The sequence below is a fragment of the Trametes versicolor genome (genome assembly GCF_000271585.1).
Source record: "Trametes versicolor FP-101664 SS1 unplaced genomic scaffold TRAVEscaffold_4, whole genome shotgun sequence".
NCBI lineage: Eukaryota > Fungi > Basidiomycota > Agaricomycetes > Polyporales > Polyporaceae > Trametes > Trametes versicolor.
Genome location: NW_007360324.1, coordinates 2,877,961 through 2,895,668, shown reverse-complemented (window position 1 = coordinate 2,895,668; position 17,708 = coordinate 2,877,961). Strand labels below are relative to the sequence as shown.

At 55.1% G+C, this 17,708-nt stretch overlaps 9 protein-coding genes across 9 annotated transcripts; 8 read left to right on the top strand and 1 right to left on the bottom strand.

The window, feature by feature from the left end:
- Positions 1 to 123: 123 nt before the first annotated feature.
- TRAVEDRAFT_36519 (uncharacterized protein) lies at positions 124 to 2,726 on the bottom strand (the record flags this gene model as incomplete). Its single annotated transcript, XM_008038033.1, has 15 exons — positions 124 to 278; positions 330 to 403; positions 465 to 558; positions 614 to 648; positions 710 to 727; positions 786 to 887; positions 941 to 1,000; positions 1,053 to 1,190; positions 1,256 to 1,277; positions 1,339 to 1,631; positions 1,686 to 1,813; positions 1,871 to 2,118; positions 2,179 to 2,269; positions 2,327 to 2,500; positions 2,562 to 2,726. 15 exons carry the CDS (start codon positions 2,724 to 2,726, stop codon positions 124 to 126), a joined length of 1,797 nt encoding a protein of 598 aa, XP_008036224.1.
- Positions 2,727 to 5,781: 3,055 nt separating this feature from the next.
- On the top strand, positions 5,782 to 6,501 carry TRAVEDRAFT_46209 (uncharacterized protein; the record flags this gene model as incomplete). Its single annotated transcript, XM_008038187.1, has 1 exon — positions 5,782 to 6,501. One exon carries the CDS (start codon positions 5,782 to 5,784, stop codon positions 6,499 to 6,501), a length of 720 nt encoding a protein of 239 aa, XP_008036378.1.
- A 394-nt stretch (positions 6,502 to 6,895) lies between these two features.
- TRAVEDRAFT_46208 (uncharacterized protein) lies at positions 6,896 to 8,607 on the top strand (the record flags this gene model as incomplete). Its single annotated transcript, XM_008038186.1, has 2 exons — positions 6,896 to 6,904; positions 6,970 to 8,607. The coding sequence occupies 2 exons, from the start codon at positions 6,896 to 6,898 to the stop codon at positions 8,605 to 8,607; spliced, it is 1,647 nt and encodes a 548-aa protein (XP_008036377.1).
- Positions 8,608 to 9,455: 848 nt separating this feature from the next.
- Positions 9,456 to 10,451, top strand: TRAVEDRAFT_118797 (DNase I-like protein; the record flags this gene model as incomplete). Its single annotated transcript, XM_008038880.1, has 1 exon — positions 9,456 to 10,451. A coding segment is annotated over one exon (996 nt), but the record flags the coding sequence as incomplete, so codon positions are not given.
- Positions 10,452 to 10,868: 417 nt separating this feature from the next.
- Positions 10,869 to 11,474, top strand: TRAVEDRAFT_86246 (uncharacterized protein; the record flags this gene model as incomplete). The annotated part of the gene is made up of 1 exon (XM_008038879.1): positions 10,869 to 11,474. A coding segment is annotated over one exon (606 nt), but the record flags the coding sequence as incomplete, so codon positions are not given.
- A 42-nt stretch (positions 11,475 to 11,516) lies between these two features.
- On the top strand, positions 11,517 to 11,777 carry TRAVEDRAFT_87509 (uncharacterized protein; the record flags this gene model as incomplete). The annotated part of the gene is made up of 1 exon (XM_008038878.1): positions 11,517 to 11,777. A coding segment is annotated over one exon (261 nt), but the record flags the coding sequence as incomplete, so codon positions are not given.
- A 432-nt stretch (positions 11,778 to 12,209) lies between these two features.
- Positions 12,210 to 13,148, top strand: TRAVEDRAFT_119499 (uncharacterized protein; the record flags this gene model as incomplete). Its single annotated transcript, XM_008038877.1, has 1 exon — positions 12,210 to 13,148. A coding segment is annotated over one exon (939 nt), but the record flags the coding sequence as incomplete, so codon positions are not given.
- Positions 13,149 to 13,175: 27 nt separating this feature from the next.
- TRAVEDRAFT_120975 (uncharacterized protein) lies at positions 13,176 to 14,234 on the top strand (the record flags this gene model as incomplete). The annotated part of the gene is made up of 1 exon (XM_008038876.1): positions 13,176 to 14,234. One exon carries the CDS (start codon positions 13,176 to 13,178, stop codon positions 14,232 to 14,234), a length of 1,059 nt encoding a protein of 352 aa, XP_008037067.1.
- Positions 14,235 to 14,732: 498 nt separating this feature from the next.
- Positions 14,733 to 17,430, top strand: TRAVEDRAFT_146719 (uncharacterized protein). The gene is made up of 10 exons (XM_008038875.1): positions 14,733 to 14,842; positions 14,902 to 15,027; positions 15,087 to 15,729; positions 15,780 to 15,903; positions 15,957 to 16,100; positions 16,153 to 16,194; positions 16,257 to 16,453; positions 16,506 to 16,691; positions 16,754 to 17,301; positions 17,357 to 17,430. The coding sequence occupies exons 1-9, from the start codon at positions 14,771 to 14,773 to the stop codon at positions 16,879 to 16,881; spliced, it is 1,662 nt and encodes a 553-aa protein (XP_008037066.1). The 5' UTR covers positions 14,733 to 14,770; the 3' UTR covers positions 16,882 to 17,301; positions 17,357 to 17,430.
- The last annotated feature ends 278 nt before the right edge of the window (positions 17,431 to 17,708 follow it).

Sequence of the window (17,708 nt, the reverse complement as noted above, 5' to 3'; positions counted from 1 at the left end):
AATGATCTGGTACACAGATATACATCTCATTGCATCTTCTCCTGTACATCGCGTTCATCTCGTAACATGACACTCTTCTCACCCTGTTCACCACTTGACTCTCAGCTTCCAGTCCAGGTCAATCTAGGGGCACGAAGCCGGGACAGACGAGTCGTCCTGGTGGTTCGCAGCGTTGACACCGAGGCCACGAGATGCAAATGCCGTCCAGAGCGTGCAGAAGTTCGCCCCGCCGAAGCGGATCGCGTCCGCCTGGATCCACGCGTCACGCGCCGTCAGGACTGGCAGAACTCATCAGCATCGTCGTGGATGAAGAGAAGCCGGGTACCTACAGGTCGGGTTGCACGGCTGCAGGGACAGCGCATCGAAGAAGATGTGGAGGAAGACGGTGTTGCCGCCGGTCGTCCTGTGCACGCCAGTGGTCAAGACATTGTGCATTTCGCGTTTTGCCGTCATCTCACACTTACGTTGCGTCGGTGTGCGCTGTGGCCGAGAAGCCGTGTACGCCAACGAGAGCAGCGTACACATTGTGGAGCATATTGGCCCAGACCTCCCCGATGGCTGGTCACATACAATATTGAGTGATCTTTTCACGAATGATTGTATGTATGCGCACCGTGCGACTCAAACAACGTCTGCAGGCTCGAATACCTGGAGTACAGATGTGCATCATGAGGATTGATCTTCGCTCTACCAAGCTCATGCGGCATACCTCAGGGGGTTGACAGCCCTGCGAAGATTAGAACGCGTTAACATCGGGGCCACAAATCAGAGGATGTGTTACCCACGGGTCCGTCGAATACGGGTGGCTGCGGATTCCGGCGGGGTTGTTGGTGACATACTGGCCCAAGATGTAGTCCGGGATCGTCGCGTCCTTTTGCTCCGTCCACCTTCGCCATTCTCGTTAGGGTGGGACCGCATGTCAAATCATCAGGATACTCACTCCGCAAACGCGTCGGACCATCCCTCTCCCAAGCCTTGGGCCTCCAGTGTGACCAGGCAACTAGCACGAGATACATCAGCTGAGGACTGGACTTTGCCAGCAACGCACGTACGCTGCAGTACCACCGCCAGTCAGCCGGTTCGTGATACCGTGCGTGTTCTCGTGCACAACGATGTCGTTCTCAAGTGCACCGTCGCGGAACGGGTTGGTGAGAGTCCAGAGGAACATCCGCATGCGTCCAGATTGACCGCTGAACAGATGCATCAGTTGGCCGCAATTCGCCATGCAGTATAAGTATTTCACAACGGCACTCACTCCGGAGGCGTCGCGAAGTCAGCTACACATTTTTTTTCGATCAGCACACTTCTCGCTCATGCATCCTCGGCACCGTTACTTACCATTATTGACCCCGGCGGCGTCCTGTACAGATACAGTGACGCGGTCGTTGCCCGCGCCGCCTTTGCCGAAGTTGTTGCTCTGGAAGTTGAAGCTCGGCTCCGTGAACCCGTAGAGGTACGAGATGTCGTGCACGGTATTCACGATGTAGAACGTGTTTGTGCGCGCCGCGTCGATATTCACCTGCGCGGTGGGTGCCTGTGTCGAGTCCTGCGGATTGATGAAGTTGAGCACAGCCGACGACTCAGTGGTCGTGTTCGCTTGCAGACCCTTGAACGTGATGACGTTGTTTCCACTGTGCCGCAAGGTCAGTATGCAAGCGGGGGGGGAGGGGGGGAGGGGGGCGTACGCGGTGACGGTCGTGGTGGTCGTGCCGTCGCTGTGCCACCCCGCAGGAGAAGCGGCAATGTTCTGCGGGTCGGTGACGACCTCGAAGCCGTCCGTCGGGACCTCCTTGGTGATCGGGAGCACGAGATACTGCGATCCAAGCAGTCAAACGCTGCCCGCGCGTAAATGAACGAGAGCAGGACTGACCGAAGCTTTCGCGACAAAGTCTGTCAGCTGGACGATCTCGCCGGAGTGCGCATCCACGAACGCCTGGTACCATGCGCCGGTATCGTCGTTCTGGATCTGGACGACGTGCGTGAGGGCGAGCGAGCCGTCCTTCTTCGCAACGAACTCGAGCGTGGCTGGGTGCTCGTTGAACTTGCCCGAGAGCTGGCTCTCGGCCGTGGAGATCGCATCCTCCAGGGAAACGGAGGGCGTGGTCGACGGGACGGAAGCTAAAAATGTTGTTAGTAGTATCAGAGCATCAAAGTTGAATAGCACTCGCAGAGGCGTACTTGAGTTAACGAATGAAGAGCCGAAAGATACGACTTGGTTCGCCTTGTTGAATGCCACGTTCGCAACGGCGTTGGCGATGGTGACGCCATTCTGCACATGAATGGTATAGTGAGCGTTGATACAGGAAGTGAAGCGAGTGTCACATACAACTTGCTGTTCAACGTAAGCGTGGTGCGCTACGTCGTTCTCGAAGCTTGTCCTGAAGCTGACGGTGTCGGGGTGCACGTTGAGGCGGGACTGGATGAAGGACACGGTCGCTGCCTTGACATCGAACTCGTCCCGAGCCGAGAGTGGGTGTGTAATGCCCTCGACACCGAAAGTCTACAAAATTGAACGCTATGAGTGACTGGCCATATCGATGAAATTGGAAAATATGGCTGACCTCGAACGAGGATTCAGGGTAGAAGCTCTCGACGACAAGGTCACGGATCGAGTGCTTTCGAGTGCTAGTGTGCTTCAAGCTGCCCATGAAGGGGGCCGCAGAAACAATAGTAGCGAACACGATCGCCAGCAGGACGGACTTGAAGAAGCTGGACGAGAACTTCATGTTTGTGGGTCTTGATCTGAGGGAGTGCTGAAAGCCTGGGAGCGATAGAAGGAACCAGGACTCGTCAGAGGGTGGTTGCCTGGCGTACTACATCGCTCGCCCCTCCTCATATTTGTACTCGACCCCTTGGAACTGCAAGGGATGGCGTAAAGATCGCAGTGACGCAGCCCTGAAGGAAAAAAAACCCGTGCGCCGCGTGGTCGTGCCCTGTTCAATGGGAAAATGCGGCGTCGTGCAAGTCGTGCGACTTAGACTTCCCTACCGTCGCTATTAGGTGCTGAAGCGCTGACAGCGAAGTACGGGGACAATAATCATCCAGGGGCCGGTGATTCTGCAGCCGGTGGGAGGTTGAGGAGCACAACGTAAGTGCTCCTTCCAGAGATCTAGTGGGCATTCCGTGAAAAAAGATGCGGTGTATAGCACGCACACTTCACCTGTGAAGTAACTTCAACATCTTCGAGTTCTCGTCGTATATACGGAGTCAACTAGAGGAGGACTTACTGATATACGTTGCATTTTGATGCCAGCACTTTAGATGCATACGCAAAACCATAATACATGTCTAGATGGCATAGTTCTCTGGAAGTAGCAGCATGGTGTGCGTGGCCGTTATCATCATTTGGTCTTGCAATCATCACCACGAAAGCGTTCCAGTCCAGTGGATGACATCTACTGTCAGCTAGCATTGTACATGTGGTGCAATGATAGCTGATATCCTGTGTAGCAGGAGGGACCACGTCGTCTTTGTCGTCCCGGGCTTATTATCAGAGCCCTTCTGCAGAAGCTGCCGGGAACGTGCGGGACTACTACCGAGTGAGTTTGGGGTTGCCTTCTGGGGCCGTCAGGTACGCCGGGTCGAGTGGAACCAAAGACGCGTTGAGTAAACTCTTCATCTCGCGGGGCCCGTTCGTCGTTAAAGCGGTTTGGAATGGTCCTCAGCGCCTAAAGATCGAGACATGCTGCACGTTTGAGCGTTCGAGGACTTCCAGGACTGCCTTTCGCACGTCGTACTTGGCAAGAATCAAGGGTAGCGCACGAAATCATGAGAGACATTGCCCTGGCCAACCAGCGTGACGTACGAGAAGCGCTCAAGGGGAGGAAGGATTCGCTGTACACCAGTACACGAATGACAGCGCAAGGGAAAGGCAGAAGCACAGTGCGGCCGCTAGAGAAAAACACATGGGTGTTATGGGGAAAGAGCGCCGCGAGCGACGGTGACGGCGTGTATGAGATGGGCGCGAGGATGCCATCGTGGACGTTGCCGAAGAAGTGAAGCCGTGGGTCTGCAGCGGCTTCTGCTGAGTATGAGCGCAGTGCCGGACACGTTTTCAGACGAATCTTGGCTTCGGGGTGGTCCGGGCTACGCCGTATCGTACGAGGCTGTATGCCAGGCGCCCAAAGGTAGTTGTACATATGGAGTTTGAGGTTCGAAGGCCGAGAGCCCGACGCGGGCAGGAGTGAAAGCAAAAGAGAGGCGACGTAGAACACTGACAAGCACCAACCTACAATCGCTGGCTTCAGAGGTGACGTTATTTCGAGACTTTCTCCTGTAATGTATAGCGGTCAGCAACGGTAGACATAAACAGTGGGCTAACGGTTATGTCCTCGGATATTTGTAACGATTTCTGCGCACATAGGCCTCTTTGTTGAACCCACTCCAGAGTTGTGGCCTGCTATCAAGAAGCGTTCAGACTCGTGTTTGTTGCAGAGAGGTCTTGCAATCGGAGTCGCTGCATTCGGCCTGCATTCCTGGATATAAAACCACATCTCGCTGGCGGCATGATGCATGAAATGTCACCATTTGATAGGTGCGTGCGTCAAGTTCTGCGGATAGCCATGAGTAGCCTCCTGCAGCCACACTATTGCCTTCCCAGCCGAATAGATCGAAGAGAACTCACGGAACAGAGACACGTTTAATCAGAAGTACGACTTCACTGATTCATCCTTGAGCGATATAGATTGTCGCTGTAGTTCCTCACCAAGCAAATGGTGGCAAAACTTCCGGGCAAGACACCATATATCTGGGCGTCATCCCACCGAGCGCTTTCGACAGCAGAGCGCCTTCGGCTGGAGAGGATCCCTGAAAATGCCTAGTAGTGCCTAGGTGTTGTAGCAAGCGATAAATCGAGTCGTCTAGAGTGAAAGCGAGTGGATTGCGTTTTTCCCGTACATTAGCGTCATGGTACGGAGGCAAACGGATACCAGCGTACAAAAAGGGTCTCCCGCATGATACTGAACGCTTCGGCATGTGCCGGCGAGCAGGCGCTCGCTCGCTCAAATCTAAAACTCAACACCAGGGGAGACCTTGGACCTGAACCACCACCATCAATGATGGCCGGGGCTCAGCGGCTCGCCCATGCAAGAGGGCCCGAGGCGCAGTTTCGAACGAAGCTGTAAAGAAGTCGATTCCTGCGCTGCCCCTCAGACTGGAAGAAGGCTTCTCTATAGGAGATCGCCACTGTAGCTATCTGCTATACGTGCACTGGAATCAGAGCACCTATACCCCGCAACGCAGCGAGGGGAGTCTGCTGGCGTGCCGCGGATAGCGCCCGAAAGCCGCCAAACAATGGCAAATACTGCAGCCACAGTGGCTGAAATACCGCTACACCGGTCGTGCGGGCGCGAAATCCGACTGCGAGCGCCTGAGTATGAATAACAGATCAGTGCGAAGGCTTCCCCCGCCGAATTAGGAAGGTCAATGTGTTCGCTATGAGCTCGACTCGGCGAGCATGTACAATAGCAAGCCTACGCCCATTGACGATATAGAAATTGACACGTCCAAGACGAACAAGGAACCCCATGGCCTGGAAGATGGCGATGACTACGGAAATTGCGTAAGGTGCTCACTGGATCCCTGAAAAATACGCGTCGCTTAAAAACAAGCGGACGTGAACCCCACCTTCCCCTGCTTCCTCAATCCCCCAGAATGTGTTGAATCAGCAAAAGCGTGTGTAGCGTGCCGGCAAACGCGCTAAACAAGCGAACCAAGAAACAACAAAACCACAGTCTTTTCGCATCACCCCAACCCCTTCCCATCTTCCGCACTACACCCAGGATGACCCAAACCACCCGCTACACGTTCCTGTACGTCGGAGAGACGAACGATGGTCCAACCCCACCCGACGCCGCCATATCCCGCCACCAGCTCCTCCTATGCCCATCTCAACCACTCGAGATAGGTTCACGCATCTTCCTCAACCATGTCCTGAATGCCCCGTCCACAGTCCCCTTCTTCCCCACAACCGTCCGCCTCCCGCTCATCACTTTCTTCTCCGACGTATGGGGTGCGGTGATAGGCGTGAACGCACAGAATAGATGGGAGGTCGAGTTCGTGGTAGAGAACTGGAACATTGACGCCCAAGTCAAGAGGGCGTACGTTCGAGTCCCGCGCTACCCAGGAATTTCGATTGCTCGAGACATCTGGGCCTCATTTATGGAGACCCTTCTGGAACGGATCCACGAGGTGAGCTGCACAACGCAGGCCGAGACCTATCTGACGTCAGTACACATGGCCGAGCAGACCGAGGGGAGGGAAGACAAGCCAGCCTACACGCGGAGAGTGGAGCACGCAATCACGACATCACCCGACCTGTACACGCCGACAGTCGAGCCGAACAGTGCGACCATACCGACCCCGCCGGAGACCGAGCTGATAACGCCACCGCAGTGGGAAGACAAATTCTACGTATGGATACCGGAGGATGCCGGAAGGAACCCGGAGAGGGGAAGCTTAGAACAAGTGTCTGCGCACCGCCCCTTTGCGAACGACGTGTAACTCCCACTCTGAAGCAACCATCTTGTTCACGAGCCCATGACGACGAGCGCTGAAGGCCTGGTACACTAGGATGAGAAGCATAGCCTAGACCCTCAACAGCGGTAAGGTAAGTCTTCCGCACTGATAACGGGTGGAGTAACAGCAGTGCGAACTACCGAAGCTTTCCGCGTATCTCATACGACCGTACCCACATACACCGGTAAGCACATGCTCCACATACAAGCACATTAATGATGTATGCGAAACAGGCGAGGAATAGTAGACCGCCAAATCACAAACGAGGCATCACCGAGATGGCGAGCAGAACGACTCAAATGAATAATGCCGACTGACTCGTGCGCAACGCACGGGCCCAAGGAGGGACAAACAAACAGAGGCGAGAACAGTATAAAAGATGCGCAAGGTGAGAATGAAATCCCCCACCACTCGTTGGCCTCTCATCCGCTCGCTCTCCCCCACATCCCACAGCGCCCCCCCATCGCCCTTGATCCTGCACCTGCCGCGATGCCCGAGTCAGCCACCCCGCGTACCCCGAACCCCTTCGACGACGACCAGAGAATGCGAGAGGCTTCTCCTCGCGGCAACAACGAGGGACAGACCCAGGCAAACAAACGGCCTCGCACGGATTTTGGCACTGCGGCAGTTGTAAGCACGGCCCCGGCTTCTCCTGAAAGGCTCGCGCTGAGGAAAGTCCCCAACCGGCAGGACCTATGGGAGAGAGAAGCGCAGGAAGCACCCCCTTGCCCTCCTATGCCGACGATACCGAGCGGCTGGAACCCATGGAACTCCCCGTACGACCCGAAGCTCGATCCCGCGGTCTTCGCGGGGATGCCGACGGGGCGCGGCGCGAACCCGCACTTCAAGATGTCGCGCGCGGGTGCAACTCCTCCCCTCCCCCTCCTACCGCACCGCCCATTCCCGGAGGGACCGTTCGAGATCGCGCCGATCCCTGCTGCGGACTTCCGAGGCAACCTGAGCCCTCAGCAGCTCGAGGAACTCGACCGGATGAGAACCACCGAAACCATCCTCGCCCTGATCCCCCACGGGGCAGGAAAGGCGGTCAATCTCAACGCGTCCACGATCATGAAGGACGCGGAGAGCTTTATCGGATCCCTCGCCTTCGAGGAGAACGATAGGATGGCCTACCGGGTCACTGTGCACCCGCCGGACATGCGCAACAGGGCGGGCGGGTGGAACGCGAACCCATTCGGCAAGCCCTGGGTGTTCTTCCTCCAGCTCCCGAAGGACGCCTCTCCCCTCCGAGATTTCCTCCTGTGGCAGCGCGTCTTCGCGGTGAGCAAGACCGTCTCGTTCACCGTCTACGACCTCGACGAGGATGTCCAGTGCTGGGACCACCACGCCATCACCGGGATGCGGATCCGGAACGGCATGTCCCACGGGGAAACCCTCGACCAGAAGGTCATGCTGCTCACGGCGATCAAGCATGACATCTGCGCGTCCGACAAGTTCCGCGCGTTTGCAGCGAAGATGGCGTACACGAACCTGAAGCACACCGGAGATCTCGAGGAGGTCCTCAACACGCTGACGAACACCTTCCACCTCGAACGGACCGAGGCCGTCGACGACTCTGGCAGCATGATCCCCGCCTACGTCCTCCTTGCGCGCCCGCCCACAGCGTCGAAGGAGGAATACATGGAATGGTGCAGCTACTTTACGTACGACTCCGTCAACAACTGCGCCCGCGAGGCCTATCGGACTTCCATGCAGCGCTTCGACGTCGCCTTCCTCCCCGTCCGAGTCTGGTGCGAACTATGCAAGTCGCGCATCCACTGCACCGCGCGGTGCCCGTGGCCGAGCACCGAAGGCTGGCTCGGGACGACTGCCGCAGACCTCGGCGTCCGAACGGCCCCTGGATCCAATCCGCCATCGCTCACCGGCCCAGCCGGTGTCGTCCTCACCCCACTCATCCTCTCCTTCCGGCAAGCGTCCGCCGCCATAACCCCAGCGCAGGCCGGTCCCGCTGGACCTGCCGGAACCACCAGAGGCCGAGGCAGGGCAAACAACCCGGGACGCGCGCGTGGCAGAGGCACCGGACGCGGTGCGCACGGGGCTAGAGGCGGGCGGGGCGGGCGCGGAGGGCCGTAAGGCACGAGTAGACACACTCCGCCCATAGATATGCGCCGAACATCATGTACCCCATCTAGAACAACGTAATCTCATCCCTATGCTGACCTTGACTCACTCGGAAAGGTGTGCGAACGCTACAGTATCCGTCCATACAAGAAATACCTGGCAAGAACAGGTACAACTAACCCGTAGATTCTAGTAGACAGCTCCGAGTCCCTACTAACGATCTGCGGAATGAACAACACAGGCGAAGAGGCCGCGGCCTAGCAAGCCACGGTGTAGCCACAACTGCGACGAACAACGAATACTACGAATCAATCCCAACAAACCCCGACGGTATCGACATGGCAACCGGAATAGCGACGACGTCCTCTAGAAGGGGGAGGGGCGAACCCGCGGCTCCTTCCCCTCGGGACGGAGGCGGCGAATTGGACAGTGGGAGTATGTCTCGTGAGGGAAGCGGGAGAACGGGAAACCGTGAGCCTGCACAAAGCCCGAACCGAGCGCAGCCTCAACCAGAGAGGCCTGCAACGTCTATTAGACACGCCGTGAATACGGAATCGCAAATGCGAGGGTCATCCTGCGAGGAAAACGGATTGCGAGAACAGCGCGAGACGGACCACAGAATGCGCGAACGCGCACCACAGCACGGTGTAGGTGAACACCCGCAAAATGCTAGAAGCAACGAGAGCGTGAATACATGCCAGCAAGAACCAAATTGTGAAACTGCAAATAGACCACCGCCGCGAGCGGGGAGACGGCGTGCAGAGAGGCTTGCACAGAGAAGTACAGTACGTGTTGCAACATTAAACATGAACGGGTTCGGCTCCCTTAGACCAGAGCATCCTGATAACAAATGGAAAACGATGTACCGAACAATAAAACAGAATGCGATCGGTCTGCTCCTCCTGCAGGAAACCCACCTAACAAAAGAAAGACAAGCAAGTATAAAAAGCATGTTTAAAGGCCGTTTAAAAATCCTCTTCACTGAGCACCCAGAATCCCCGACACGGAAGGAAGGTGTGGCCGTGGTGATAAATAAAAGCCAAATGAACGCGGCGAATACTAAAGTAGTAGTGGTAGTTGCCGGACGAGCACTTCAAGTAACAGTACAGTGCCTCGGCGGGGACGAGCTTCGAGTCCTGTGCATATATGCCCCAACCTCAGACGGAGTCGCCGAACGCCAGGGATTCTACCAGAAAGTAGAAGAATTCTATACCGAGAACCCAGATATCCCCAAGCCACATTTAATGGCAGGAGATTTTAACAATACGGAAGAATACCTTGACCGCATACCTGTAGCGGAACCAGACGCCTCCCTAGCCAGCCTAGATAATCTGAAAGTCAGTCTTGGCCTGATGTTAGCAGACGGATGGCGAATGACCCACCCAAACACGAGAGCGTACACATTCCACAGAGGAACAGGAGCGAACGCGACCTGCTCCAGACTAGACAGAATCTATACAACATGTGAGATATTCGACCGAGCGCGAGAATGGAACATACTAACCCCAGGGGTTAAAACAGACCACTCACTGGTATCCGTGCAGCTGACGATGGAGAGCGCACCGATTGTGGGTAAAGGACGACCGTCATTCGCACTCGCGCTGTTGAAAGACAAAAAGCTCGCAAAACAAATGAAGGCATCTGGAATAGAAGCGATTAAGAAACTAGGTGAACTTGAAGCGAAAGGAATCAGAAATGATGAAAACAACGCACAAATAATCCTATATGACCTAAAAACGGCGCTCCTGGAGCTCGCCCGAGCACGTGAGAAAGAGAAAATCCCGAAGCTTCTGGCACAAGCGAAAACCCTTGAAATGGAGTACAAGAAGCTAGAACTTGAAGAGTCAGCGAACGAGAGCAAAAGGGCGGAGGAACTAGCGAAACTTACGAAGCAAATAAGCGAACTCAAAACGAGGCAAATCCACTGGCAACAGGCGAACAGCAGAGCGAAGCATCAACTCGAAGGCGAGCGCCCGACAAAATACTGGACAAGATTACACAAGCCGTGTGCACCTAGGGATGTTATCCTAGCGTTCGAACGAGAGGAATTAACACAACCTGGACACCCAAAGATATATGAGAACAACTCAATCAAAATGGCTGAGATGGCGAGGACGTACCATGATAACATACAACGGGACGATGCGGGGGTTCCCCCGAACGAGACACGAGAACAAAACATCCGTGAAGCCATGCGGAGCCTCGAAGCAAGGTTGGACTGTAATCAGGAAAGAGAGATGAGTGCTGACATTTCGTACGACGAGTGCGAACTAGCCCTACGCTTCTCAAAGAGCGGCACCGCCCCAGGGAAGGATGGAATTCCGTACGAAGTATGGAAAACCCTGAGTGCGAGGTTCACCGAGGATAGCCGACACGAAGGGCGACCGGTGTTCGATGTACTACGCCTAATAAGAGCCGCGCTCCTGGACATCCAAAACCACGGAGTCGCGACAAAGTCCCCCTTTGCGGATGGATGGATGGCCCCGATCTACAAAGAGAAAGGGGAAAAGACGAGAATAGTCAACTATAGACCGATAACGCTCCTAAACACAGACTACAAATTACTCACAAAGATCCTTGCCCTCCGACTAGCGGCGGCAGCGCCGGACTTAATACATCCTGCACAAGCAGGTTTTGTTCCCGGGAGAAGACTCCACAACCACACTCAACTCGCGCGAATGATGATCTCCTGGGCCGAACGAAATGAAGTTAATGGTGCTATTGTAGCCTTAGACCAGGAAAAAGCTTACGATAAGATCGCGCACGACTATCTGTGGTGTGTACTAACTAGATTCGGAATCCCAGACCGATTCGTAAACACGGTAAAATCACTATATGCGAACGCGAAAACGTCAGTACTGATTAACGGAGTCCTAAGTGAGCCCTACAACGTTACGAGAGGTGTTCGACAGGGGGATCCCCTATCCTGCCTGCTCTTTGACCTGGCTATAGAACCTCTATCAGCAATGATACGGGGCGCAGATATTAAAGGTATTCACATACCACGGTGTAAAGAAACCCTTAAAGCGACACTGTTTGCAGACGATACGACCGTCTATATGTCCGAGGATGATGACTTTGACACCCTACAGAAAGTGCTTGATACCTGGTGCGGAGCAGCGAAAGCCCGCTTCAACTTGAAAAAGACAGAAGTGATACCAATCGGATCGACAGAGCACCGTAACGAAATAATAAACGAATACCGAACTAGAGGAAGATGGAAAGATTACCCTAGAAACGTGCACGTAGCGGCCGATGGTGAGCCAGTCCGCATATTGGGTGCATGGTTTGGAAACGGAATTGAAGAGTGCGGAATTTGGCTCCCTAAGATAGAGAAGATAAGCAACGCAATCGTCCAATGGAAACGGTCCCGACCGACATTAGAAGGCAAGCGACATGTAGTACAAATGATCGTGGGCGGGATGTCGCAGTTCTTGACCGACGTACAAAGAATGCCGAAAAGTGTCATCGCAAGACTTAATAAACTCACCAGGAAGTTCCTATGGGAGGACAAGACGTCCCCGCCTGTAAGCTTCGAACAGCTCCTAATGCCTATTGAACAAGGCGGCCTAGGCTTATTAGATCTGGCCTCCCGGAACGAGGCAATCGACTTAATGTGGTTAAAAGCATACCTGGATTTCAGCGAAGAAAGACCATGGTGGGCGTTCATCGCCGACGACATCTTGGCGGAAAATGTAGCAACTGTATGCACGCCGCAGGATGCAGAGCTAAGAATTAACCCGTTCCTCCAGCACTGGAAGCCGATCAAAACCGGGCTCCCGCCCGAACTGAGAGCCATCATCGAAGTGGCGCGAACGAACGGTCTACGGCTGGAGGGGCGAGCTTTCTCAAGAGAAATTATACGAGCCATGCCAATGTGGGATCACTCCGAGGCCGACAAAACGAAAATTCGCCGACTTGGCAGCAGGTCAGCGGCGACTGCGTGCCTCAAAGACACCCACGGAGCGAGAACGGTGGGGGATTTTGAACGGATCGCGGCGGAAATGGGCGACCCGAGCCACGAGCAGTCGAGGCAATGCGAGTGTGATAGATGCACGTACCTCAAATTGGAAACGGGATGTAGATCCCCGCAGGAATGCTTTGAGCGGGCACGAGCTTTCCTAGATACCCTCCCACAGAAGTGGGATCCAAGGGGGGAACATCCCTGCGACTATGAAGATGAGGGTATGAAAAATGTCGAAAATATCTTTGAAACAGAGGAGTACTCACCGGTTATCTTCGATCGACGAGTAACGACAACTGGAAGCCTGGGAAATGCTTTCCGCATATTTACGGGGCCCCAGGACACATGCAATACCTTGCCTGATGTGACGATTATGGAGAACGACATGGTGCAGGAGGTTGCGACCGATGGGGCATGTGAAAGAAACGGGGAAAGGAATGCCTCCGCTGGAGCAGGGGTATTCTTCGCACAAGGAGACAACAGAAACCGGGCATTCCGAATACCGAAAAACATTGAACAGTCAAACCAAACTGGGGAGGCAGTGGCCGCCCTACAAGCGGGAAAGATGGCGGACCCCACCAGACCACTACTGCAGATAACAGACTCGAGAACAACCATGGACGCTGTGACGAAGAGGAGGATAAAGTACGAAGATGAGGGATATTTCACGCAGAAGAACGGTGAACTTACACGAGCAATCGTGAGTGAGGTCTTCCGAAGGCGCGCGCACACGGCATTCTGCTGGGTCAAAGGTCACAATGGCCATCCTGGGAATGAAGCGGCAGACGCTCTCGCTGGGGCTGGAGCGAAGAAGAACCGGGAGGATCAAATTAGCCTTGAAGAAGACCCGACAACCCGATTAACGGGCGCAAAGCTAACAAAACTCACGCAGAAACTGGCGTACAAGGTAATACGAGCGCGCAAAGCTGCGAAAACGAAAGCAAGGCCGAGGACGGCGGAACGGGTAGAACGCATAATGAAAGACCTAGACGAGGACTTTAAAATTCAAGTGACGGAGGCACACCTGTGGACGAGCCTCAGGAAGACGTACGTGTCGAAAGAAGCGCGCCAATGGATGTGGTTGACGATCCACGACGGATACATGGTCGGTTCACATTGGCTAAGGCCGAAAATGAGCGACGAGTTGCGTGAACGAGCGTCCTGTAAAGCATGCGGTCAGCTGGAATCGATGGAACACATCCTATTCACATGTAACGCATGTGGGAGAGAGGTCATATGGAAGCTGTTGAGCGAGCTGTGGGAAAGCACGGGCCTGCGACCGCCTATACCATCGTGGGGCTCAGTTCTGGGAGCAGCGTGTGTAGCAATGAGATCCCCAAACGGTGCACGACAACCGGCGCTAGAGCAAAGATGGGCGACACTCGCCATCGAGTCCGCTCGACTAATATGGAAGCTCAGATGTGAAAGAGTGATCGCGAAGAACGGTGATGAATTCCCTGAGGTGGAAGTAACAAATCGCTGGTACGCTGAACTAGAAAGACGACTACACCTAGACCGAAGGATAGCGGCGCTATCCCATGGGAAGAAGCGTAAGAAACATATACGAAGACTGGAGGAAGTCTGGAGCCCCCTACTTGCTGAACGGGGGAATCTACCACCCAACTGGGTAACGAAAAGCGAGGTTTTAGTGGGTATTAAGCGAGGGAATGGATGAGAACCGGTAACGTGTACTCAGATGAAGCTCCCGATGACCTTCGAGTCCCACACGCAGTGCGTAAATGCATTTCCCCGCGGAATGGTGAAGAATTTAGATTATCTGTATGATCTGTGAATACCGGGGTTCGTGCTTCCCTGGAAAATCACCTAGCGTACTCCTTGCTTCCACCACATGCTCAGATGAGCTTACTGGAAGCAGGAGCCCAAGAAACGCCCAACCAAAAAAAATAAAACTCAACACCATGAGGTGGACCGTCGCGTTCGCTGAGTGGGATTTCAACCCCCAGAGCCTATGATAATCTATTGTTGAAGTATCGGAATCCGGAGCGTCCGGAATATACTCCCGCCTCGAGGCTCGCAGTACTTACTTACAGGCTCTACCGAGTCAAAGCGGCGAAGACGGCCCGGGCGTCAAGCTTTCAAAGTTCGAGAGTTTCCGAAGCGACCTCAAGGCCTCACTCTCCGCAGCTTAGCCGATCTCTTCGCAGACCTCCATCTCCGTGTTCCGCGAGAACGATCAAGGGGAGAAAAGAAATGGACGGCAAGACACCACCAGCTGTGCTGACGATCGCCGGCTCCGATTCTAGCGGAGGAGCCGGCATTCAAGTGAGTGTGCTGAACATCTGCAAGCCCACACAGAGACTCAACGAGGGGAAACGATATAGGCGGATCTGAAGGCGTTCACCGCCTTTGGGTGCTATGGCATGTCCGTAATCACTGCGCTGACCGCGCAGAACACCACCGGTGTACAGGGGGTGCACCCTTCGCCGCCAGAGTTCGTCGAACAGCAGGTTGGAGGCCCCGATTTATGACACAAAATGGAGGGATCTTCTAACAATGGTTGTAATAGCTACGCTCTGTATTGAGCGACGTTCCTGCGCAAGGAATCAAAACCGGGATGCTTTTCGACGCGGCCAATACGCGCGCAGTTGCCCGCACGCTCAAGTCGCACTACGCCAACGCGTCCGACATACCGCCACTAGTAGTCGATCCCGTCTGCGTCTCGACCTCGGGACACACTCTGCTCGCTCCAGACGCGGTCCAAGTTCTCATCGACGAGCTGTGTCCATTGGCGACGCTCATAACGCCCAACAAAGCGGAAGGCGAACTGATGCTCTCCCAAAAAGGCGTCGTGGTCCAGATCACCTCGCTCGAGGACATGATCTCCGCCTCAGAGAAGCTCCTCCACCTCGGCTCAAAGGCGGTACTCCTGAAAGGCGGACACGTCGAGCTGACCCTCGCCGACGTCGAAAGGGTGGCCGCCGGGCGCGCGGACATCACCGTCGTGCGCGAAGAGTTGCTGCTCGAGAATATGGAAATCCTTAAGGTCCACGGAAAAGACCTCGAGTCACATTCTTTGGTTGTAGACGTGCTCAAGGAGGCCGAGAGCACTACATTGTTCGTCAGTCCGCGGATAGAGTCGACAAGCACGCACGGGACTGGGTGCACGCTCTCTGCGGCGATCGCTTCCTTACTCGCCAAGGGATGTTCGCGTGAGTATTCGGCAGCACTTAGATGGTACTCAAAGGCTCACAGTATGTAGTGGTGGAGGCGACACGCCAGGCCACTTCGTTTACACACGTTGGCATCGAGACCGCGTTCCCCGTCGGAAAGGGACATGGGCCGCTCAACCATCTCCATGCACTGACTCCACGCATCATCCCTCCGTGTGTACCACATATCGCCATACTATGACGCGGGAACTGATAAAGCGAAACAGACCGACGGCGACAAATCCTCACCCGCTCACGCGCATTTTGATCCAATCGGCTGCCAAGACGTGGAAGGACTACGTTGAGCACGACTTCGTGAAGCAGCTTGCGCAGGGGACACTCCCTCGGCAATGCTTCCTGCACTTCATCAAGTAGGTCCTCCCATATATCCACCCAGGGCATGTCACTCACGCATAACACCAGACAAGACTACCTCTACCTAAAATATTACGCCCGGGCATACGGGTTAGCGACGTTCAAACCTGTTCTGTTCTACACTGCTCACCGGCGCCGTTGATTCGATGCAGGCTCCTGGTCGCGAAGTCCTCGACGTACAGCTCGATCGAGTCCGCTACGCAGACGATCGTCAACGTGATCAACGAGGTCGCGACGCACAAGGCGTTCTGCGCGCAGTGGGGCATCAGCGAGGCGGACCTTGCTGCGACGCCTGAGTCGCCCTCGACGACGGCGTATGGCGCATACCTTCTCGACACCGGACTCCAAGGTGAGCCTTCCCCGTCTCTGCTTGTAGAGCAGAGGCTGACCTCAATACACAGGCGATAGTGCCAAGCTGATCATGGCGCTTGCCGCGTGCCTACTTGGATATGGCGAGGTCGGCCTGTGGCTGAAGAAAGAGGCCGCGAAGCCGGGGAGCTGGGTGAAACTTGAAGGCAACGTCTATCTCCGGTGGATCGAGGACTATTCTGGAGAGCAATACCAGGGCGCTGTCAAACTGGGGCTCGGTGAGTGCACGAGTGAACGTACGTGGTTTGGCACGATGGGAGCTAACTTTTGCGCGTTACAGAAACGATCGAGGCGCTCGCGATGGAGGACCCGCCGAATGCGCACCGCTTCAAGGAGTGGTGTACCGTGTGGGAGAAGTGCACGCGCCTCGAGAGGGGGTTCTGGGACGCGTCACTGAACCTCTTGTGAGGGTATGATTTGAAGAGAAGACGAGATACGGGACAGATAAGTATACTACAGGGATATTAGAAGTTGGTGTAGATAGCGAGGGAAAGCAGAGCAGCACGAAAGCGATGTATCGGTAGCCACGAGATAAATGTCAAGAATTAGAGGATTGGGCTGTCCGCAGGGCTAGGATATGTCTTCTTCCTTTACGTTGGGCTCTATCTTGTAGAGGAGTTGGGAATCCGTAGGAGTCAGGGTCGCTTGCACCACGACTTTTGTGTCCTCTTCGAGCTCGACTTCGATCTTCGGGCCGGAGGTGGTGGAAGAGACCTTCTTGCTTCTGCTCTTGCTCGTGGAAGCCTTAACCACCTTCCGCGCACTAGGGCAGAGACCGTCGTTCAGTTCGCATGTGTCGCACTTCGGCCCGACAGGGAGGCATATCATCTGAGGGGTGCGCGTGAGCTGCCGAGGCGGAGTGTTGAGCCTGAGGCAGACGCACCTGTCCGAACCCGACGAGCAGGTGATTGATCTCCGGGTGCAACTCGAGAGGCAGCCATGATTGGAGGTTAAGTCTATCGGAGTGGGTGCCGGATCGTCAGTGACCCCAGGTTCATTAAGTGGCACGAATAGGGACTGACCGTGTTTCCTCGGGTGTCTTCGTCGGCGATTTGTGCCAACCGAGACGGTTCGTGATCCTGTGGACGTGCACATCGACACCTATCCCCGCGTTGCTACAGCGCGCCATGAGGTCAGCATGAAACATGAGCATGTGGACATCGTGCACTAACAGCTTCCACGCGATCTGGAGGGCCAAGAAAGCCATCTTAGGGCCCACGCCCGGGAGAGAACAC

Coding starts and splice junctions, on each gene's coding strand:
- TRAVEDRAFT_146719 (XM_008038875.1), top strand. CDS start 14,771: ATGGACGGCAAGACACCACCAGCTGTGCTGACGATCGCCGGCTCCGAT. Junction 16,454..16,505: donor TCTCGACACCGGACTCCAAG/GTGAGCCTTCCC, acceptor CTCAATACACAG/GCGATAGTGCCAAGCTGATC. Junction 16,692..16,753: donor CGCTGTCAAACTGGGGCTCG/GTGAGTGCACGA, acceptor TGCGCGTTACAG/AAACGATCGAGGCGCTCGCG.